The sequence below is a fragment of the Nothobranchius furzeri genome, chromosome 7 (assembly GCF_043380555.1).
Source record: "Nothobranchius furzeri strain GRZ-AD chromosome 7, NfurGRZ-RIMD1, whole genome shotgun sequence".
In the NCBI taxonomy this organism is placed as follows: domain Eukaryota; kingdom Metazoa; phylum Chordata; class Actinopteri; order Cyprinodontiformes; family Nothobranchiidae; genus Nothobranchius; species Nothobranchius furzeri.
In genome coordinates, this window is record NC_091747.1 from 63,051,635 (window position 1) to 63,069,520 (window position 17,886).

The window sequence follows — 17,886 nt, forward strand, 5'->3', positions numbered from 1 at the left end:
TCCGTTCCTTCCCAATATGGCGGCCGGTGTCGGCTTACCTGTCTGTCAGACTCGCAGACGTAACGTATACGTCACACCGGGAGGCGGCACCTGGAGCCGGGCGGTTTGGACTCAGGTTCGGGATGAGTCACCCAACGGTGCACGGTCCGGTTCGGGTTTCCGAACCAAACTCAGGCAATGACGTCAGAGTTCCGGTCAGCTCCAGGCCCGTTTTATTTATCTGTGATTTCCTCTGAACTCCTGCTGGTTCTGGATCAGAAGTTCTCCAGAACGTCCCGATGGTACCTGGTTCTTCAGCATCGTTCAGGTCAACAGGCACATAACTCAAGGGGTGAGCCACACCAGCTCGGTAAAAACAAACAGCTTTAGCTCAGCGTGGTTCCTGGTTGTGTGATTTAAAACGTTTTTAGTCTAAAAAACAGGAACCAATCATCAGACCGAACCATGGACGTAATTTTGGGGGGGGGGGGGGACATGTCCCCCCCCACTTTTTCCAAAGCCAAGTTTTGACCCCTGCACTTTTTACCATCCAAAAACAACATTACGCTATATTAAATTGACACTGGTTGAGCTCTAGGACCAAGTGGAAAACAACCGTTTGCTTTGAAGCCTGTTTCCCATTAGAGCATACTGTAAAGATACCCCCCCCCCCCCGTGTCCCCCCCCCCCACTTCTAAAGTGAAAATTACGTCCATGGACCGAACAGATCTTGAATTGACAGACACCTGAACAGCCGCTCGTCAGAGAAATGGTTCGCATTCCTCAGAATTGATGATCTAACAGCTAGTCTGAGAACAGCCAGGACCAAAGCGTCGTGAAACAGCTCCAGTTTACGGAGTTCACAGCTGATCGTGGATTCTGTGGTTAAGATAAATGCTGCCAGCAGCAGCTACAACAGTTGACCAGGAGTTGATGCAACCGGAAGTTTGTTCATGATTAATGACAATAAACCGCTGGGAACTGTAGCAGCACCGCTCTGACTAGCTGTAAACAGAGGCTGTTCAGGAGTAAAATGTTTATTGCCTTTAAAATGAACCCGTCAAGATTCAGACCTGATTTTATTTTATCAAATGCGGTTGGTTTTAATTAGCTTAATAAATAAAATCTGTTTTATTCCTGTTTGGCTGTGCTACAGCGACGCCTGCTGGTGGGAGACGGAACAACACCTTCACACATAAATGGTTTTATTTAGCTTTAATCTTTTATTCAGCCTCATAAATAAAATCCCTCTTCAACATCCTCATAAACAATAGAACTTTCTGTACAAACTTTGGTACAACAAAGGAAAATGACAGATTTGATTTAAAACTAAAATTTCATAAACAAAATAAAGACTATCTGTAATATTTTCAGTTCAAATCAGAAATCTGAGTTTTTAATGTGGATCAACAGCAGAGACCAGGAATGAGAGAAGAAGTCAGAGTAGAAACTTATTCTGACTGGTTACACGTTAGAATAAAACACTGAACTCATTTCTTTCAGTAAAGAACAAAAACTTTACATAAACAGCTTAAAGTAACGATCATGTCAGTTTAAAAGCTTTAATCCTGAATAAGCATGAAGGATGAACTCGTCTCAGGTGTTCTTCAGCATTTTAAACCATAAATAAATATCTTAGAGCAGCAGCGGACCGAGTCAGTGTCAATAAATTATAGATTCATCTACATAAATAATAAATACTGGCAGGTTCCAGGGAACGGTCCCGGGGTGTGAGGCGGGGTGGGGTCTAGCTGACAGACTTGAGTTTGGACCAGGGGTGTGTCCCGCGGACGTCCAGCGGCGGGTTGTTGGAGAAGACGTGGTTACAAAGATCCTCCAGCGGCGGCTCCGGGTCGGACGTAGCAAACTGGGCGGCGTCATCCACCTCCTTACGGATCTCAACATCCATTTCCTGTCAGAACAGAAATGACTCCCATCAGCAGGAAGTTGTGTAACACCTCTGTCCTCGGGTCTGTGGTTCTGATCTCCTCTGGTTCCTCGACCACCTCTACGGAACATCTGGGTTCCCACAGACGGAACATCAAACGGGACAGTCTCCAGCAGGTTCCACAAACACTCTGTTCCTCGTCGCTGTGAAACTCCTGTAGAACTTACACTTCCTGTAGGGTCTTCACCGGAAAACTCTCCGAGCCCGTTTCTAAATCCGGGAGCTGGGCCGAACCAGTTAGGAGTAAACATCAGCCCTTTGACCCACAGCAGGACCCGGAGCACCATCACCATCCCATAATCCCACACTTCTGAAGAAGGCTACAGGGTAAAAGCGTCACGCGTTTGGATAAAACACACAGGATGCAGTCTGGAAGCTCGCCCCGTTCTCTTTGATCCACACTTCCTCAAACCTGGAGATCCGCCAACAGACCCGTAAGAGGAAGGAACCGCTCTGCTCCAGATCCCAGATGAGCAGATTTCCACGTTACGCCTGACGTGCTCACCTTGAACTCCTCGGCAGACGCCATGTTGTTGCTGAGCATTCGCTCCCTCAGCAGGGAGATGGGATCGCTCTTGCTGCGGACCTCCTGGATCTCCTCGCGGGTTCTGTAGCTGCAGGCCGTTAGGAACAGGAAACGTGTCGTGGGTCATTGAGCAGCAGGTCGACAACCCGGAACAATCGGAGAGAGTCGGCTCACCTGACGCCCGGGTCACTCATGCTGTGTCCATGGTAACGGTAGGTCTGGAGCTCCATGACGATGGGACCCTGGAACACAGGACGGGATGCATGATGGGATTCCTGCTCTGCTCAGACGTTACCTTTCCCGTCCGCCTCACCTTCCCAGCCCTGCAGTGATCGGCGGCGAACCTGGTGGCCTCTCTGACCGACAGCACGTCCATCCCATCCACCTGCAGCGGAGCAGAACCAGAACGACGACTTGAGTCTGAGCCCGGCGTGGTTCCGACTGAAGAGGTTCTGACGGTTTGTGTGCAGCATCATACATGAGCATCAGACAGCTGTGTGCATGCTCACACCTGTAACTGCCGGGACGAGCCCCGTTATAATCTGGGTCCAAACGGGCCAGCTGCAGCGTACGGGGAGCAGAACCGCTGCAGCTGCTGCCCCGGACCGCCTCAGACACCAGAACACTAGCAGAACTCCGACTCACCCTGAGCCCGGGAATGAAGTCTCCTCTCTTGTAGTAGTCGGTGCTGGCGGCGGCCCGCTCCACCGCCGTGCCCATGCCGTACTTGTTGTTCTCACAGATGAAGACGCACGGCAGCTTCCACAGGGCGGCCATGTTGAAGGTCTCAAACAGCTGACCCTGATTGGGTCAGAACCAACGGAACAGCACAAACGTCTCAATCTGGTACCACAGGTGTTCCCAAGCCTGGGTCCGGACAGCGGCTCACCTGGTTGGCTGCTCCGTCTCCATACAGCGTCACACACACCTGGTTGTTACCGCGGTACTGACAGGCCAGAGCGATACCTGCGCCCAGAGGCACCTGGACAGTTCCCGTCCGTCACTCACAGAGCTACGATCCTAGCAGAGAGAGTGGCTCCAACGCTTACCTGAGCTCCCACGATGCCGTTCCCTCCGTAGAAATGAGGCGCGTACATGTGCATGGAGCCTCCCTTCCCTTTGGCCACGCCCCCTTTACGACCTGAGGAGAGAACAGCGTTCCATCATCGCCTCGGGCGAGGAAACCAGGCAGAGGTCGGGGTATCCATCTCACCTGTGAGCTCAGCCAGGATCTGTCTGATGGAGACGCCGCGCGTGTACGTGTACCCGTGAGCGCGGTACGCCGTTATCAGGTGATCCGAGGGGCTGATGGCCGCCTCGATACCTGCAGCACACGCCTCCTGTAGGAAAACACGATGGGTTCAGTCAGAGTAAAAAGTAAACTTTAGTTTCAGAAGAAACCAACAAACAGTCTAACGACCTTTGACCTTAAACTGGAGCGTATCCTGGATTTTATTGGTCCTTTATCTGAGTGTTGACCTTTAACCTCGAGGAACAATCGAGCGAATTCCTTTTAGAAATGACCTTTAACCCCTCCCAGACTGTAGGGCAGAAGCAGCTGGGTAAACACACGCCTGTCTGCTCCAGAGCAACTAGAGGCGCTCAGGCTGATGACATCATCCAGCATCTAATCAGATCCATATGAAAGCCATAAGAACGGACCTGGATTGTAATCTTGTTTAGGGTCTGGTGATGTTTTTATTACGTCTTAATGAATAAAAATTCCAGACTTTTCCCATTCTGGATCCAGAAACAGAACGGAGAGTGGCCGGAGTCCTGCCTGGACCTACCTGTCCATCATACAGGTGACAGAAGCCTCTGATGATCTTCTGCTTGTACAGCTGATCGGCTTTGAGCTCCACGCGCCTCACCATCTGCATGGTGCGATAATACTGGAGGCCCTGCTCTCTTGTTAGCTCCGCCTTCACCGGAGGCCCCGCCTCCAGGCGATGCAGGTCACATTTCTACTGAAGAGCGGACACAGATTACACTACTTCCCAATCCCGCATCCCGTAAACAGGCTTCTTTGGGTTTAAACAGAAAATCACAAACTGTAACCTGAACACCTCACACCTGCTACCAACCCGGAGCCCCGCGGTCGGTGGTCATTTCTGATTCCATTTTATCTGAACAAACAAGTCAAAAAAAAACAAAGTGACTCTCGTTTCATCCCACCTTGATGTCAAAGGTCACCTGAGGAGTGAAGTCAGCAAAATTACGAGTGACGGCGACTCTGGCGCCCTGAAAAACAGCAAAACGATGACATCAAACAGGGTATTATCAGATCAGTGCAGCTTAAAGTAGGTGAGTCAAGTCCAAGCAGCACGACAGCCGCCTTCCTCTTCACAGCAGGGGGGTTAGTGGGAGTAGACGGACCTGAGGGGGGGGCACGACGCTACAATGGATGACATGAAGTTCAAAAACAGGGCAGGAGAACCCACCAGATACTATCCTAGTAAAAATAATCACATGCTAAGCACAATTAAAACATTTTAAACATGCTTGAGTCTGAAAAAGTCACATTTACAGACTCTAGAGTCCAAAGAAACCAGTCTAGACCGGGTTTAGTGTTTTTGTTAGTTTCCAGTCAGTAAATATTCATAAGGACTCATCTACAGAAAACAAAGTTAGTTGTGGTGTCCCACAAGGCTCCATGCTAGAACCACTTCTGTTTATATCCGTGTTTTTCCCCCTCCTCCATTAACCCAGATTATCCTCCTCTATGCAGATGACACCCCACTAAAACACCTCAAGAGCCATCAGAGAAGCTATACCAGGGGTGGGCACTCCAGCCCTCGAGGGCCGGTATCCTCCATCTTTGTGTTATTTCCCAGTTCCAACACAGTTGATTCAGCAGCTCATCAAGCTGCAGAAGCCAGCTAATCTCCTGCTGACTGAAATCAGGTGTGTTGAAACAGGGAAAACAGTAAAACATGTGGGATAGTGGCCCTCGAGGACCAGGATTGCCCGCCCCTGCTATAGGCCCATCTCTGAGACAGTAGAGATGATTGCAGCAGCAGAGTCGTGCAGAAGATCTGGTTAGGATCCCCAGCCCTGTTAGTGAGCAGCCAGACACCGAGGATGCTGCAGGAGCTCTTACTGGTCCGTCTAGCTGGTCCAACTGGGCTCTAGCTAACTGTGAAGCAGCGGAGCTTCTAGTACTGACTGGTGGTGGTTTGGGTGGTTGCCGCTGGGCCTGTGCCGAGGCGTGCGCCGCTGGAGATGTTAGATTGACGTACTCTGAAAGGTCAATCAGAAGCTGGGGAACACAGGAGCCAACCAATCAGAGCCGAGCACAGCCAGTGGAGCGCTACAGAATCTACAGGTGAGATGTCTACAGGTGAAACAGCGGGTGGACAGAGACAAATACTGAGGACTCGAGTCTAGAACGACGAAACACACCTGATAACTCACGTTAGTTAATTTTAATGTATTTGTTAGTAATCCATCTATAATCCAGATTAGATTCAACTCTGTTCTCTTTTATTAAAACCAAACAGGTTTGCTGGTTTTGATGACTGTGTTGTGGAATATGGTATCAGAGTTTGTCAAATTAGAATAAACACAATAAACAAAAATAGAGAAACATTTTAAACAGACCTGACTCAACAAAACAATCAAATTAAAACCCATTAAAAATTTCCTGGAATATATCGCCACTGCAGAGGGAGGGAAGTGAAGGATCAGGTCTACGGACAAACATCAGCAGCTGCTTACCTCCGGCACGGTCTGGGCTCCCTACAGTTCGGGGGGTGGGGGGGGGGGGGGGAGAAAAGCCAGAAATAAATAGGGATCGATGAAAGTTTCCAGTGAAGAATGAAGGAGAAGCAGGAGGAAGGAGGGTGGAAGCTGGTGGTGAAACCAGGACTCCTGCAGTCACTGAGTGGCTTTGTGTTCCAGGATCAGGAATATGTTTTCAGCTAAAGTAGTCGGGATCAGCGAGTGTTTTATTTCTAGTGTCTGCAGGAACCTGAAGTCACTGACGCTCCACCAGACTCGACGTGCTGCTTTCACTACGAATCCTGGCAGAAATGCAGTGATAGACTTTCATGGAGTCACATTAGCCAACCCTACCCTCCCTGTTTGACAGGGAGGGTAGGGCTGTGAAGGTGTGAATACCCAAAATACTGCAACTTGTATTCAATAAAATACATCAGAAAGGGTCTGAACAGAACAAAACCTTGGGAAGGTAAAAGGAAATGGGAGAACGTTCATCAAAATCTGAACTCAAAGCTAAAATGAGTGGGGAAATGAGTCTAGACTGGAAAGCTGGCCTCAAAAATTAAAGAAGATTTTTTTTAATGTCCATCAGTGAACCTGGAGAAGAACTCCAGGACATGACTAAGAAAGTTGGGATGACCTTTAAGGACGAAGAAGACCACCTATTTCCTTCCAGAAGACATTTTGTATGATTTTCACCTCCGAGTTTTAATTTGGAGTCAAATTTCTAATTTTACTAAGTTACTGGAGATTATTAAAACCTCATAAACAAATAAAAAACGTTAGTTTGGGCTTAAAAGTAGCTGAAAAACATGAAAGGGTTAACAGAAATATGAATGGATTTAACAGGTCTGAGGGAACAGCCAATTACCCAGTTTAACTAAAGGTATTTATGTCGAATATATGATAATTAATACCAATATCAGTGCATCTTTAACCGTTTTAGCTAGTTGTGTTGTTTGACGAAGGCTAACCACGTCAAGAAGCAAAGAAAATTAAATCATGTAAATAATCAGCGTAAATTAATAAAATAAATAGAAAAAGATAAAATCCACATTTAACTGACCGACATATATATATTTATTAACTTAATAAGTCATAAACATCCGAGCACAGCTTATAAATTAGCACCAGAACATGCAGCCTGAAGTTAGCTGTTGGCTAACAAGGTCAGACGACAGCTAACACGACCCGGTTCTGCTCGGAACCTCCGAATCAGACCAGAACCACTCACCACGTTCTTGCCAGTGATCCGACAAAGTGCGTTAGAGATGACCGTTAACATAGTTTTCATGCTACTGAACCAGGAAACGGCCACAAAGAGAATTCAACCAACTGCTAAGTCCCAGGTGTTAACGTTCGTACGGAAACAGGAGCCACAAATTTAGGTTCCGTGTAAATCTTTCATTGCGACTTAAAGAGCAAGTCGCCCCCAAACCAACTTTTTTTCTGATAAACTAGATAAATGCGTGTCTAGTCATGCTGCAGACGTGTAGTTATTAGTTTTGCACTTTAGTGCATTTTAGTAAAAATGTTATTTTTCTGCCTAAAACTGTCAGTGTTGTGCCGTTGTCAGGTAAAAACTCTGCACTGCATTGAATTCAAATCTGCCATCGCTATTGGCTAAGAGGTACCCTAGAACGTTAGCTGGTACCATATGATGTCACAATGTTGTTGTGAGTCTGTCGCTGTGTCTCAATTCAGGGTCTGCATCCTTCGAAGGACCCCGCCTACTCGGCCGACGTGGGCTGGGTCCTCCGTCGGCCGAGTAGACCGGATGTTAACGGCTGTGAATGTGGACAGGCCTAGCCTTCATGAATTCCCGCCACTCCCTCGGCGAACGTTCCGTCGCCTAGCAACCGTGGAACCGCTGAGCAGAAGGTAGAAGGAACTTTAAACGATGGAGCTCGAAGTTTTATTTAGCTTTTTAATCATTTCTTTGACTGTTGGAGAGCTAATTCAGAGAAAATACTTTTGACAAGCTGAGCCTGAGCAAAGATGTGATAATAGTTTTTAATACTTTCTAAGGGTGTTCATGAGACTAACGAGAATGTTTCTCAGCTGCATTTTAGTCACATCCCGCCCTCACCACGCCCACTTACTGCCATAGTCAATGCAAAGTGCCTTGTGGATCTCATGCATATACATAAGCCGGCTGTTGCAGCGCTCCGCCAATGACATGGCGACCGTAGATCAAGGCAGACAAGGAAGCGCTATTTCACAGAAGCAGAAGTTGAGGTACCTGTGGGTGAGGTGGAGAAATGACAGGAAGTGCTTTTGCAAAACAAATAAGAGAAAATCCACGGAGTGGCACAGCGTTGCTGAAGCCGTCAATGCTGACTTCTTCAGAGAGATCTGAGGCCGACATAAAACAATGATCCGATCGGGATTTGATCCCCTGACTCCCGGGTGAATGTCACGAGCGCTAACCAGTCAGCCAAAAATCTCACGTGTCCAAGTAGCTAGGGCGCATGCATCAGCTCACAGTGACAGAACACACTCACAGACGCATGACATTCTGTCTCAATCTGCCCCCCTGCTGATATTCTGCGCTTCAGGCTGTGTGTGTGTGTGTGTGGGGGGGGGTCTTGTTCTGTGTGAAAATGAAGCGGTACAAGTGATAACGCTGCAGGATAACGTTATCCTTCTCAGCAGCAGCACTGCAGGTGCTCTCCATGTCCAACATGTGCGTAAGCCAGGTCCTTAGTCAGCTTAAAGTTACGCACATTTTCCCGCCAAGTTTTCTTTCATAAATCCCAAAGTTTGCGTGGAAAGCTGCTTACGCAGTTTTCCCACCCCGTTTTGTGCGTAAGCTAGCTCGATGAATGAGGCCCCCGGAGTTTAAATGGGAACGTATTTCCATCTGAAGCTTTAAAAGTATCTGCGTCTACTTCACAAGTGTGATGTTTTTACTATAATAACAAAAGAAAAGAGACACAAACATATGAAACAGAGATCATTTATTTATTCATTTATTTATTTACTTGTTTGTTGCCTTGAGCCCACATCTCCTCACAGCAGGAATAATATATTCAAGCATCTTTGCTGTGTTGAAACTCTAATTCCATCTTTTAGTTCTTTTTAAAACACAGAAAGGTTTTATTTACCTGCAGCGTTTCGTTTGCGGCTGACAGCCGCAAACGAAACGCTGCAGGTAAATAAAACCTTTCTGTGTTTTAAAAAGAACTAAAAGATGGAATATATTCAAGCAAAAATAAAAATATACATTAAAATGTAACTGAATGGAAGCCAACATGGTGTAAAATTGCATTATAAAAAGGCGTAAAGCTGTAAGTTAAACACTCCTGTGGTTTGTTTCTGGCTGGGGGAGCTTCAGCAGGAACATCTGGGAATTCTCAGGATTCCACCGTCTGGTTGAAGTGTCTCTTTCCATCCAGGTAGAGCATCGACTCTGTCGGACAGAGAAACACGACATCGTCTCTAACTAAAGTGTAATACAACCATCAGAAGACCCTCGTCTTCCCGTTTACCTCCGTAGGTCTTGGGAACGATGTTGGGAACGTCACGGTCTGAAGCGAAGGTGTAGTGGAAGATGTTGGTGGTGCTGTGCTGCCGAGTCAGCGGGTCAAACACCTCGCTGTGAACTCTGACCTGGATGAACTTCCCCTGAGTGAAGCACACCTGAGAGAAAGCAGCAGGCTGTCAAAGCACTCAGACTTCCAGCTGTTCCCAAACATCCGCAGCTGCGTTTAGTTAAAGCGAGTAACGCGTCCGGGTTAAGCACCAGACGGAGCAGAGGAAACCACGTTTCAGGAGCACAGGAAGTGACGTAACACCGCTCCACTAGCAGAGTGACGAACAACCACATCCGAAGTCGGTGACGTCACCTGTGACGACAGCATCAACAAGGAGCCGATCTCCACGGGTTTCTGGAAGAGAATGTCGTCCACGGCCACCAGGGTGGGTCGGCACCCTCTGAAACACAGCAGACGGACAAACGATGACATCATCTCCAGCTGTTCCGGGTCGGTACGGGTGTGGACATCTCACCCGTAGGAGCAGGCGTTGGCCCAGCCCAGCTCGTAGGCTTTCCTCATCAGGAATCCTCCAAAGATCCGGTTGAAGATGTTCCTTTGCTGGAAAACAGGAAGCAGCCTGAAGTCGTAAAACATCACCGAAGCTAAAGCGACGTTTCAAACCTGAGCGACGTGATGACATCACGCCTGTCCTGTAGCTGTCCGTCTCACCTGAGGATGGCAGATCTCCAGACCTTTCAGTTTGGCGTCTTCCATCCAAACCGAGTTTGGAGGTAAAATCCTGCTGCGGAAACTGACGGTGCTGAAAACGACGGAGACCGGGATCAGATGAATAACAGAACCGTGACGGAGGAGATCCTGACCCGTAACCGTCTGTGGTTCTGGACAGAGAGGACGTCTGAGGTCTCACTTTGTGTCCAGAGTGTTGAGGAACAGGTCGTGAACGATCTTCCTCTCCGCGTCGGTCGGAGCGACCTTCAGCAGCGACGCCGTGCTCAGCTCCACACGACGATGTCTGTTGGCTGAAAAAGCAGCAAAGGCAGAAACGACATTGGACTTTTGAGATTCCTGTGGCGGGAAAATGTCGAGTCTCACTTTCTCCCTCCTGGAGGAGCTTCTCCTCCGCTGCGCCGTCGGGCTTCAGCGGATTTACAAACGCCGCCCTGAAACAGACATTTCAGGGTTGAGTCGTGTCCAAATTCCCGTTTCCACGACAACGATCAAACGTCTCTGTCACCTTTTGTTTTCCGGGTCTCGGGCCACCATGACAAACGTAGCGTCCAGAACCGGGGCGTACGACCCGTCTCGGAACTGCAGGACGAGACGGGCGGATTGAACATATCTTTGGAGTGAAGTCTCTACGGTTTGAACAGAACTGTTTCCGGATCAGCAGCGGTGACGCACGGATCCGGCCGCGTCCCTCACCACACCACATGTTTACCTGTGACATGTGCATCTTTGCTTCGATGGACGTCTTACCCACCCAGGTCACATGACCCGTGAACTTGATGTCACAGTCGGGGTAGATGACGTGTTGCCTCATGTCTGACCCAGAAAGACAAAAACCATCAGAACCGAGCTGGCGTCGTGTCCCAGACCCGTCCCAGGCGCTTACCGATCTTGTCCACCAGCGCCGTGACGATGGACAGAGGAGACCTCCTCAGCGCCGGGTTGTAGGTGTGCGAGTAGGAAATGAGAACTAAGGAGGAAAAGCAGACGCTCGTTAGCTTCGAAGTCCGAGACGCGGCTCGTTAATCCCGACGGGAAACTTTCTACCTGCTAAACTGTCCAAATCCTCCAGGATTCGTCCAAACCTGAGAAACCAGTTAGAGAAATCAGCTCTCCCCATGAGAAAGGACTCCTTCTGACCCCATCAGCTGTTTACCTGACGGTGTTGTGATACGTCAGGTACTTCTCTCTGAGCTGCGGCTCCGACCCCAGAGGAAGATGGACCTCCAGGAAACTGTCCTGCATCCTCTTAGCAGGGAGATCGCTTTGAGACTTGGCCAACATGGACGACAGCGCTGTGCGCTCTGCCATGGCCTGCTGATGGTCGCTAAGGGCGGCACCACAGAAAACATCTGAAACAGAATCTTTACCTGCTTTTTCCCGCCACTGGTTTATTTTAGAGTCATCTAATGAACCAAAATAAAAAAGATTTTAAAAACTTAAATCTTTGTGTTTAAGAGAGACTTCGTGAACGCATCACAGCACCATCCAGTGGCGAAACACAGTATTACAGCAACAACTGATAAAACACCTAGTGATGTGTCGGTCGCGAACGAACCGGCTCTAAGAGCCGGCTCTTTGAAGTGAACGACGGGAGCCGGCCCCTCCCCTCCCCCCCTGCCTTGGTGAAAGCTACAGGCGATTGGTCAGCATGTGTAACTGTGTGTCCAGACTGTTCACACACAGAGCAGTAGGGGCGGGGAAGAGGGAGGATCAGACTCAGACAGACACAAGCAGAGCTCATGCGGGTGGAGGGAGACGAGAGGGAATGAGGAGGAGGAAAAAGGCGAGAGAGAGAAGAGTGCGACGAAGACGGTGAGAAAATGAGCGCCAGCAGTAGGGAAGTGGAGATTTCTTAAAGTGTTAAGTTATTAAATCCATAGAAATTATAAATATTTGATATATTGTTTTTTTTTTTTACATTAGTAAATTATTTTACATATAGTTTAGCATTATTTTGATTATAAATGTACTCTAAGCAACAGAAAATCTGAGGAGCCACTTGGGAGCCAAAAGAGCCGGCTCTCTAAAAAGAGCCGGAATTCCCATCACTAAAAACACCCCAATAAAAGCTTTACACACACACACACACACACACACACACACACACACACACACACACACACACACACACACATTTTATTACCTCCAGTTTGTTGAAGCTCCCACGATCTCTCTCAGTCTGTTTCTGACTGAAACAAAAAAGATAAAAGGATCGGATTTAACCTCACACACCTGAGTTGTGTCAGACTTCAGACGTTTAAACCTAAACACAGAATCGGCAGAGAAAGGAAGAAGGAAAGAGTTTGTTAAACCCCGACAACACAACGGTGTGGCTCAGGTAAAAGGAAACATGCAGGAGGAATCGGAGACTAAAGGTCATTAGGATTCATATGAAGGTCAGACAGTTAGGACTGGTTGTGGTTTACCAACACACCGTTTGACACGTGCAACAGTGGATTTCCTGTGGAGACAAGCACATGATGATGACATGCTGGAAGGTTGGGATTGGAAATGTTTATGTTTATGTTTATTATTTAGCAGACGCTTTTATCCAAAGCGACTTACAATTTATAACCTATAGGGCATGTTGTGATCTGCGGGGGAAACCGGAGTACCCGGAGGAGACCCACGCATGCATGGGGAGAACACGCAACTCCACGCAGAAAGGCCACAGCCGAGTTTCGAACCTGCAACCTTCGTGCTGCTCCACCATGCAGCCTACATACCAGGATGAACTAAATCGCTTCAAGTGAGTGATTTTGTGCCAAAAATCTCCATGAACATGTTTTATATCAACCATAGAACGGCTTTAACTTACAAAAATAGTCATAATAAATGTGCCAGTTGTCCAGCTCTAGCTCAGGTTAAGAGGATTTCAGAATAAGAGCCTTGTGTCTGGGTGGAATTTAGATAAATGATGCCATAAACAAGAACAACTGTGTAAAAGCATGGTGGTTTTAACACGTGGCTCCAGGTGTGTGTTTGTTACCATCAGCCATGTCTGCAGCCCTGCCGTGGGATGCTGCTGCACACAGAGACCTGCTCATCATGGATGCAGCTGATCGCAGCATCACTAACCTGCGAAAGCACAAAAACTTTATTAGAACTAAATAAAAACACTCTTCTGGGTTTGTTAGTGTAGAGGTGGTAGAAGATCAGATATCTGAACCCTTTTATGTGGAGAATGTTTCTGTGGTATCGCGAGGAATTAGTTGTTCATATAAATATCTGAGTACGCATAATAGTTCTTATTCACAGATACATTTTCAAACTTTGTGCTGTTTTTACTTTCCAGCTCTAAAATAATCTGTTTACGATCTAAACGAGCCAGCTGATTATATCAGAATCACTCATTTCTCCAGTTTGCTCTACTGGGAGTGCAGGTGATTCCTCCCGGCTGTCTGACTTCTTATACCTGAACACAAACCCATTTTCCTCTGATAAATAAACACGTTTTAATCCCGTCCGGAGTGAATTGTCCCACTTCAGAACTTTGCTAGCATTAGCATCGCTACAGGAGCAGCGTGACCCGCTGACCTCGGTGAGAGCATCTGTTGTCCTGGGGTGGTCGACGCAAAGGTTCGGGGTTCCGGACGGAGAAGGTTAGCTGGAATAAACCCAGAAATATGGAAATAAATCACTAAATTTCTCTGGAAACAGGAACGCAGGCAACCAGACGGACGTATTCGTGTTGGTACGTCATTACGTAGTTTTACGAAAGGACGGTCCGCACGTCTATGGAGCTAGGATTGGGACAATATTCAGCGTAGCTAGGATTGGGACAATATTCAGCGTAACTTGTACCAAGTTTTGTAACTTCGAAGCTTCGAACATGTTTCATCACATGTAACTTTGGATTCGTAACTTGTAACTTTAGTTTTCTAACTTGTAATTCTCAATTCGTACTTGTATTTCTTGTTTTGTAACAGGAAATTTTCATTTTGTACATGTATTTTTTATTTTGTAAAATCAAACTTTTATTTTGTACATTTACTACTCATTTTGTAACATCAAACTTTCATTCAGAAACATGAAACTTTCGTTTTGTAACTAGCAGACTTCCAAATTGAAAAAATCAATGTACAAGTTTGAAATCAAAACTCTCAAAACACACATTTCATTCTACAGGTACAACCCTGAAATCTACAGTGTTATGGATCTTTTTGTCTCGATTCTAGCGTCAGTGGGAGGAACTTGGGTGGAACCAATGAGAGCACGAGTCTTAGCAACAAATCACTTTCTCAAATTCCTGTCCAATCATTGGGAGAGGAGGGCAGTTTTTTTATAAACCTTTATTAACAAAAATAGAATATACAATGTGACAATGAGGTTACAAGCTCACAGTTGACAACGAATACGAAAAGTGAGATGTGCACAAAAAAATGAAAACAACGTGCCAGGGGTATATAAAAAAGGTGGGTGTACAGAAAAATACCGATTACAGTAGCATATATCTAGAGAACATCAACACAGAAATAGTAATAAATCAGGATCAGATTATCTTAAAGTGAGAACTGGCATATAATGCTTGACTTCCACTAAGAAACAGTTAAAGTTGGGTTTGCTTTTAAGAAATTTATATTTATGGATATGAAATTTGGCCAAAAGAAATAACAGATTAATAAAAAATTTAATAGAGTTATTAAAAATATTCTGAAGGCCAAACAAAACCTGCTTCCAATGAATGTTAAAATTGACAGAGAATTTACAGCAGATGAAGTCACAGAAAGACTGCCAAAACCGTTTGAAATGAGGGCACAGCCAAAAAAGATGAGTTGTTGTTTCTGGAAGATCTTCACAAAATGTACAAGATACATCCAGGTCTGATTTAAATTTTTTAAATAACATTTAGAGGGGTAGAATCTATGTAATAGTTTAAAGGAAGTTTCTTTAACCTTGTTAGTGATCAAAAATTGATTGGGTAGAAGCCAAACCTTCCTCCATGTCAAGTCATCCACATATCTATTCCAGTATGATACGGCACATGGAAGAGATGGCATGTCTTTAAGAAAGAGAGTTCTAATTGCTTTATTTTTATTATTAGGAGAGCAATTAAAACATACTTCACCGATTGGGGACAGAGCTGGAGAAAAAACAGGAGAGAACTGACTATAAATTAATCTAGGTCTCTGATTGAATAACACACAAACTCCTGGAGAAATGACTCCAAATACCTTTGCGTATTCGCCCGGCGTAATCGGAATATTATACTGTTGTAGAAACTCACCATAGGAAAGTAACTGACCTTCTGCATTAAAGAGTTGGTCTACTAAAAGTATGTTATTCTGGAACCATGAGTTGAAAAACAGAGACTTGTGTTTATAAAGAATGTCCTTATTATTCCAGATGAAGTAGCGGTGAGGTGAGAACTTCTGCTTGTACACGAGTGTCCATGAGAGGAAGGCCTGGCGATGAAAGGCTGATAACGTAACGGGGAGCTTTTCGACATTATAGTTGCAAATCAAGAAAAACTTTAAACCACCAAGTTGGGATAAAATGCGATGGGGTATTTTACGCCAGATAGAACTAGGAGACTTGAAAAACGGACGAATCCAGTTAATTTAAAAAGTATTATTCAATAAAGAAAAGGGAAGCAAGTTCAAACCACCATTTTCAAGCGCATTCATTAGGGAGGATTTTTTAAGAAAGTGGGTCTTGTTTTTCCAAGCAAAGTCAAGTAATAACCGATCAATCTCCTTACACACGTTACTATTAAGATCCAGAGCCAGGGCCGCATAAGTCAGCCGGGGGATGCCCTCAGCTTTGCTAATCAAAATGCGACCTCTTATAGAGAGGTCTCTTATGAGCCATTGATTAATCTTCTTCTGAGTATTTTTAATTAAAGGATTGAAGTTTCTTGAACATCTTTCATGTTGATTTTTTGTGATAATTACCCCTAGGTAAGTAACTTCATTTTGGACAGGTATATTCTCAAATTCACATTCAGAACAATTTTTAATTGCCATGAGTTCGCATTTTTTAATATTTAAATGTTGGCCGGATACATTGGAAAAGGTATTTATTACATTGATTGCCACAGAAATTTGAGAGTGATCTCTTAAAAAGAAGGTTGTGTCATTAGCCAGTTGAGTTAGTATTAAGCTTCTTCCAGCTACTGTTATACCTTTAAGAGGACTAGAATATATGTGATAGGCCAGAATTTGACTCACTAAAATAAATAAATAGGGGGAGATGGGGCATCCTTGATGGATACCTCTACAAATATTAAATCTGGCAGAAGTACCGCCCTTCAACTTGATGGAACTATTACTATTTTTATACATAGTTTTAATAGCAGCTAAAATAAAGTTTCATTCAGTACAAACTTTAGTTACACCAATCTAAAGAGACAGAGCCTGGATTTGTATTCTGAACAGTTTAAACATGTTTAAAACGGAGACATGTGTGACGCGTATAAAATTCGCACCTGCTCCGCTATTATGGAAATTAAACTAACAAGATGAATAGCATGAACTTATTTTAGGCACAGACAACATCCCCCACACTTTTGAAAAGCTTGCAACGCGCCTGGTCGCTCGTGTACGTCAAAGTTATCTTTCATAAGACGATAATCAATAAAACGATTTATATAAAGTGGATCCAGAAGTTGTAGCCCGTCTCTGCTACAATATTTAGATATTTTTCACCCTGTTGGTGGTTTTACTGAGCAGGTGCCACTTTTGTCATACGTTTCTTTTTAAAACATGTTTAGACTGTTCAGAATACAAATCCAGGCTCTGTCACGTTTGATTGTTGTAATTAAACTTTGTAGGTGGGGAAGGTCAGAAAAGGATCCGATCATTTTGTTTTTCCCTCGTTTACAGTGACGGAGATAACGGCGCAGTGCGCCTGGCTCTGGTGGTAATCAAGTTAAATTTGCAACAATTTTCACAAGAAAACAGAACAGTTAAAAGCAGGGCTTGTGTTGTGTTGACCGGACAGTTCCTGTGTTTGACCGTTTATTTTGACGGAGAAAGAATAGAAAGGATTACCCCGACGCATGCAGACAAACTGACATTTTATTCCACTTAAATCGCAGATGTAGCTAAATCACTCAAGAAAAGATTTCCATCCGAACATCTGAGCTGGACACTGCTCAGCGCAGCTCGCTGTCAGCGTGTACTACATAAGGTGCACAGCGAGCTGAAGTTGTGGAGATTAGCTTGGAGCGCGTCGCAGAACCAGAGCGCATGCGGGAAGGTTCCTCCCACTGAAGCGAGTGTTTTCCAAACCCCGTCTCTCAGAGCTCAGAGAGACTTGTCACTTAGAAAATGTTCCCTGATTATGAAACTTTGGCTGAATAGCGCTTGTTCCTGTCTCCAATGTGGCGACACATCCAGGAGCCGTCTGAGGAGAATCCCAGAATCTCACATCCTCTTCAGCTCAGAAAGCGCCGATATGATTAGGCACAAGCGTGATCCATCAACCCGGTCTCACAGTAAGACCGGGTTGGAACTGTTCAGGTTTACGCAGACAATCTTTAC

General features: G+C 45.6%; 3 protein-coding genes across 8 annotated transcripts in view; all 3 read right to left on the bottom strand.

Annotated features, from left to right (window-relative positions):
- The window catches only part of rps6ka3b (ribosomal protein S6 kinase, polypeptide 3b), a 47,482-nt gene extending 47,349 nt beyond the window's left edge, over positions 1 to 133 (bottom strand). Inside the window, exon 1 of the mRNA XM_070553479.1 lies at positions 39 to 133. The gene's annotated coding sequence lies outside the window, so the exon portion shown is untranslated. The remainder of the gene's footprint in view (positions 1 to 38) is intronic.
- Positions 134 to 1,496: 1,363 nt separating this feature from the next.
- Positions 1,497 to 7,556, bottom strand: pdha1b (pyruvate dehydrogenase E1 subunit alpha 1b). Of its 3 annotated transcripts, XM_054750998.2 has the most exons (13): positions 7,408 to 7,556; positions 6,171 to 6,191; positions 5,554 to 5,712; positions 4,629 to 4,694; positions 4,244 to 4,417; positions 3,667 to 3,793; positions 3,503 to 3,594; positions 3,343 to 3,435; positions 3,099 to 3,254; positions 2,767 to 2,838; positions 2,628 to 2,695; positions 2,433 to 2,541; positions 1,497 to 1,891 (listed from the first exon to the last, which is right to left on the bottom strand). In XM_054750998.2, exons 1-13 carry the CDS (start codon positions 7,465 to 7,467, stop codon positions 1,727 to 1,729), a joined length of 1,362 nt encoding a protein of 453 aa, XP_054606973.2. In that variant the 5' UTR covers positions 7,468 to 7,556; the 3' UTR covers positions 1,497 to 1,726. The 3 variants fall into 3 exon arrangements, with proteins under 3 accessions (XP_054606973.2, XP_015811042.1, XP_015811043.1); XM_015955556.3 differs by lacking the exon at positions 5,554 to 5,712 and having other exon boundaries at positions 7,408 to 7,555; XM_015955557.3 differs by lacking the exons at positions 5,554 to 5,712; positions 6,171 to 6,191.
- A 1,560-nt stretch (positions 7,557 to 9,116) lies between these two features.
- Positions 9,117 to 14,118, bottom strand: acot9.1 (acyl-CoA thioesterase 9, tandem duplicate 1). 4 transcript variants are annotated; one of them, XM_015955553.3, is made up of 16 exons: positions 13,940 to 14,118; positions 13,392 to 13,480; positions 12,837 to 12,863; positions 12,546 to 12,591; positions 11,556 to 11,726; positions 11,447 to 11,484; positions 11,286 to 11,369; positions 11,112 to 11,215; positions 10,908 to 10,981; positions 10,766 to 10,833; positions 10,581 to 10,692; positions 10,382 to 10,472; positions 10,185 to 10,270; positions 10,022 to 10,109; positions 9,665 to 9,815; positions 9,117 to 9,585 (listed from the first exon to the last, which is right to left on the bottom strand). In XM_015955553.3, the coding sequence occupies exons 1-16, from the start codon at positions 13,951 to 13,953 to the stop codon at positions 9,530 to 9,532; spliced, it is 1,299 nt and encodes a 432-aa protein (XP_015811039.3). In that variant the 5' UTR covers positions 13,954 to 14,118; the 3' UTR covers positions 9,117 to 9,529. The 4 variants fall into 4 exon arrangements, with proteins under 4 accessions (XP_015811039.3, XP_054606970.2, XP_015811040.3 ...); XM_054750995.2 differs by having other exon boundaries at positions 11,154 to 11,215; positions 13,940 to 14,090; XM_015955554.3 differs by lacking the exon at positions 12,837 to 12,863 and having other exon boundaries at positions 13,940 to 14,090.
- Positions 14,119 to 17,886: the final 3,768 nt, after the last annotated feature.